The 5,057-nt window shown below is 32.5% G+C and overlaps 1 protein-coding gene across 1 annotated transcript in view; it reads left to right on the top strand.

Moving 5' to 3' along the window:
* LOC106467680 (SH3 and multiple ankyrin repeat domains protein 3-like) overlaps nucleotides 1–5,057 on the top strand; it is a gene marked incomplete at its 3' end in the record, with an annotated part of 88,394 nt that overhangs the window by 76,972 nt on the left and 6,365 nt on the right. Inside the window, exon 10 of the mRNA XM_022395887.1 lies at nucleotides 2,386–2,646. Coding sequence (XP_022251595.1) covers nucleotides 2,386–2,646 — 261 coding nt within the window. The remainder of the gene's footprint in view (nucleotides 1–2,385; nucleotides 2,647–5,057) is intronic.

Raw genomic sequence — 5,057 nt, 5'->3', positions numbered from 1 at the left:
AATCAGTCACAAGAACGTCGAATCTGAATCACTTGAAAAAACACGGGGGGGTGCTTAACTTTTTTCCAGGTGTATATAACAATTTGCATCACTTACAGATGCAACTATAAATCAACTTGTTCACTGACGCAAACATCCATTTCATAGGAAAAAAGGTGATTAAAATGTTGACTGATCTGGCAAAAATGCCTTTCATTATTGTTACTTAGTTTACAGTTCACATTTATTTCATTAAGTAATGAATGATATTTGTGTAGTCACTATTGTGGTATCCAGTGTACTTTTGTGTCTTAAAGTTTTCATTGGCAGTCGATGCTAACTTAAGCATTGGATCTGAACATATTTTTGTTGCTGTCATGTTCTTATTTTGTTTCATAATAAAGCTGAATGTGCAGCTGTTGTAATCATACAAGATGATTTTTCCTACTACTGTTGCTCTTTGCATTTGAAATTTTACCAGCCTGCAATCTATACTGATAGATGACATTCTTTTGAGAGTGTTGTTGTTGTTTTTGACAAACCAACAATTATGTGGTTTCAGCTGAAGATGGACCTTCCAGGTTTTTCTAGCTATTATTTTCTCTTTCAAATTCATAGATCCTTTCTAGAAGACAAGATGTTGGAAACTGAAGAACATCAGGGATGGCTTAATCTTGTGTTCAGTTACATGACACCTAGGAATTTCATGCTCATTGTGCAAGATTGTCTAATAATTGGGAGGAGCTTAGTTGCATAGTGAAATAGCTAGCATCGTTTCATATTTCTCTCCAGACCATGTATATATATATTGTAGTTTTCATTGATTTAACATAAATTAATCTTTGTTTGTTATTAATAGTTTCATTTAAAAAAAAATAACACGATTTTTAACTTTTGCCAACTAGTCTTCATTTTGTAATCTTGTACATTTTTGATAGTGTTTGGTCAAGATATAAGCCTATTTTATTTGTATGTCTGTCTTTTTGGATCATTTTCTTGATAGCTTTAATGACAAATCTCTTGATCAGCCAAACCAACTTATGGTATTTCACCTCTAGGAGGTACAATTCATATTTTTTGGAATAGGCACTGTTGTATGAGAAAAACAACAGTGTTCATCTACCCCAAAATTGTAAATAACTGGAAGAAATAAATGACTTTCACTTTGTAGATGCAGAAATGTTTTACTAAACTTAAACTTTGCCTGAAGTTATGGTGTTGTTCTAATACAATATCTATAGGGATTCTCACAAAGCCAATAATCATTGGGAATTGTAAGGACAAACAGCAGATTTTCTTAGATTAAGGTAACAAAATGCTCGACAAGGTACCAGTGCAGCAGACATGAATGTTATCCTGATGGGATACAAGTTGCAGAGAAAGGAAGCCATAAGAGAGGCCAGAGAAGAACTTCTATTAGTGCTAATAAAAATCCTTAATGGCCAAAGGGGAGCTTTGAGCTGCAGTGCAAAACAGTGAAATTGATGATGAAAAAGAAAAATGTTGTGGATTATCGAAGGAGAAGAAAAAACAGACTGCAAAAATGCATGATGCAAAAAGATTTTTTCAATAAACTCTTGTCATTGTAAACTCAGTTTGAGCCAAAGAATTAAAGCTGAATTTGCACAGTTACAGAGATGACCATCACTAGCCAGATAGCCAGAACAATAAGAATAATTAAATATGGGGAGATAGAAAACCACTAGACCACTATATTCCTAGAAAAAGCCTCAACCAAAGACTTCTTAAATTAATCCCTGTAAATCCCTGTATTTCATTCCAACTTTTATGGATTTCTAGATCTCATATGGATCCTACTTTGTTACAGTTGGTCAGGTTGTCACAGGGATTCGTTGTTAAATTTATGCTGTATTGATAGGATTTAGAATTGCTGAATGCTTTATCAGTCTGTTTCTTTTTTGCACATTTTACATTTTTAATTTGTAGTTGATGTAGAGCCTTCCTGTATGGTTTAACTGTTGCATAGATATTGAAAATTTTAGTCTCATATCATGTTTCTATTCACCTAATTAACCATATGGCTATAAATATTGCTTATGTGGGATAGAATAGAAACATAGAAGCTTTTAGTTATGCCCAGTTCTATATAAGCACTTTATTGAAATTTTATTTATTTATCTAATTATTATTCAATACAATTTTATTTTTATTTACTTTTATGTTATGTTTAATACAAAATAATTTCAATAAGAATCTTTTTAAATACATTTTGGACATGGCCAAAGAAAGTCTAAGGTTTCAAATGGGCTTAAACCTTTAGAGAAAAACCGATTCTTTGATTTCCTTAGCAATTTTAGCTATGCATGGGAAAAAAAGTCTAGTGGTCATAAATTTTGGATTTGCATGCCCTAAACTATGTGTTGTCCTGTGGGTTCTCCATCACAGTTCCCTACAGAGAGGCTCCACAATATAACCTTCGGAGGCGGGCTAGTGCTGCTGTCGCAGCAATGAGTCGCAACAACAGTGACCCACGCCTTGAACTAGCTCTTGGTTTCAAACCACCCTCTCCTTGCCCCTCTTACCGCTCATTGCCTCCCTTCTCCTCTGTTTCTACAATCTCAGAGGCATCGACTGGGTCCTCATCTACCTGTACACAACCTAGTGGAGAAGATAGTGAAGACACAGCTTCTGCCAGTGTAGTAACAGGTACGTCTTTTTGTTTAACCAAAGAGTGACAAAAAAATACAAAATGAGTCTGTATTATCCATATAAAAAAGTCAGTATAATATACTGTCAATGTAATATTATATAATATTGTACTAATCAAATACATCATGGAACCAAGAATTTAACCCAATATAAAAAAATATCCTTTTTCATTCTTACTCTGAGTTATATAAGGTTATGCAGATAGCTGTAGACTTGCACATGTCATGTGCAGTTGGCATTAAACATTGAGAATGCAAGAACATATAGTTAAATTTTTTCAAGAATTATAATAATCAGTTCTTTTGCTAAAACATAATTTTGTGAAAAAAATTTCTAATCGGAAGAAAAATTAAGTGTAAAAATAATGTCATATGTATGTCCACAAGATTAGAGCTGTTTTCATATTTACATCTTATGTATTGATTTTTGTCGTAAAGAATATGCCATTTGTTACTTAATGTGTTGCAGATATTATTTGAATTGTTAAACTTACTGAGACTAAATAATGTTTGGAATGCCAGTGAAGCAAAAAATTGGGAACTGATACAGAGTCAAAAATCAATATGAATAGCTAGCTCATTTCTGTGCTTGTAACGTTTCTTATCTTCAAACTTTGTGTGGTCAACTTCTAAAATGCCTTGTAAAGAAATGTGCATAATGTCTTGGAGTGGTTTTGTTTTAGACATTCACAAAGAATTACAGAAGGACTATTTTCACTAGTAGTACCTACTTATCAAACTGACAGATTAGAGCAGTGTTTCTCAAACAGTGGTTCATGAACAGGTTTCCATGGGAGTCACAAACTGTCTGCACAGAGTCAACATTTCTTTTTTGAGTCCATGAGGTGTCTGAGAGGTGCAAATATCACCTTTGTTAGGAACTATGATGAACTGCAAAAAGAAACATTAAGAATTTTTTCTTCCTTGTAAAGATAATGGGGGGTCTCGACAACCAAAGCCGCAGGAGTCATCTGGCAAATCTGACTGGGAAAACACTGAACTAGAAGAAATGCAGTTCATCAAAAGCACTCACTGTTAGCTCTTGGGCTACTTTGTTTGAAGAGTAGAAATTTATTGCCACTCATATAAAGAACTCATGGCTCAATGGTCCAACACACTAACCACTAGGCTGCATGTAACTCCTGATATTGATGGTACTCCAAAATTAAGCACGAGTTTTATGATTATTAACAAGAAGAAATTTTGTGTGATAACTCTTCTACAGTTTTATATATATACCAGTGTCAGCTGATAGCTGCAGTTTCAAATGGAATCAGCTCTCATCTGTCTAGCTATGTCATAATTAGAAATAACACCCAAAGAAGTTGTTCTTGCAAACAGGTGATAATTTTTAATCACCATATGTTTGAAAATTTAGTTTTAGAAAAAACTAAAAACTAAAATGTATATGAAATAAAATGAGATGAAAACAGAAGAATGGGGCTATTGTTAAAAGAGTGTGGCAGTAGGTGAATAAGGAAAGAATGAATTAGACGTTGCTCTCTATACAACATAAAGTGAATACTATAATTTTTACAATGAGGTCATTACTTGTTAGGAAAAATGTTTTTTCAAGGACTACAATGTGCGAGATAAATTATTCCACTAAAATTAGAAAGAGTTGTTTATAGTATAGGTGTGCCTTAATTTTAAAAATATCGGTATTCCATTCTTTTCATTGCAACTGTTAACTCTTTCAATACAGGGTCGGTCAATGTGATGACCTCGTAACCATTTTGTGCTTGTTATAGTTTTCATGCTATAACTTTTAAATTAGTAAGCAAATGTTAACGAAATTTGGCAGATTATCAGTAAACATTACAATGCTTTCATTCCCAAAATATCTAATTTTTTCAAGTCATAAGGTTTGTAAAGCAGTGTTTCTCTCATGCCTTTTTTTCTTTTCACATCTTGCCTATCTATCATGCAAAGTAATTTTCATTTTAAGATTAAAAATACTTTTATGCATAAGGAAATTTTGAAATTTCACATGCAAAATCTTTATAATGTTTGGATAGTTATCAAACATTTCTTAAGAAAAAACTTTATATTTTATCTATGATTTTCAGTAATTAATCTCTGTACGGGTTCAAGGGATTTGAATGATCTTGCAATCTTTTTCATTCTAGAATGAACACAAATTATAACAAGAAAACATAAATGTATAGACGCAAAATATCTTAAATATCATAACATTATACATTTATGTATATTTATTATTTTTATTATATTTGCCTTTCACCAGTGCCTGGCTAACAATACAGAAGTTACAATGACGCAGCTCACATGTACTCATGTTACCATATCAAATAACATAAAACTGACTTTTGGTCTGTACACTTGTCTTGGCTGTGTTTTAGTTGACTAGTATTTTGTAAAATACAGTCACATTTCAATTATTATACATTA

Source organism: Limulus polyphemus, unplaced genomic scaffold (assembly GCF_000517525.1).
Source record: "Limulus polyphemus unplaced genomic scaffold, Limulus_polyphemus-2.1.2 Scaffold2704, whole genome shotgun sequence".
In the NCBI taxonomy this organism is placed as follows: Eukaryota; Metazoa; Arthropoda; class Merostomata; order Xiphosura; family Limulidae; genus Limulus; species Limulus polyphemus.
The sequence above is the reverse complement of the archived record's forward strand: the minus strand, read 5'-3'. Positions and strand labels throughout refer to the sequence as shown.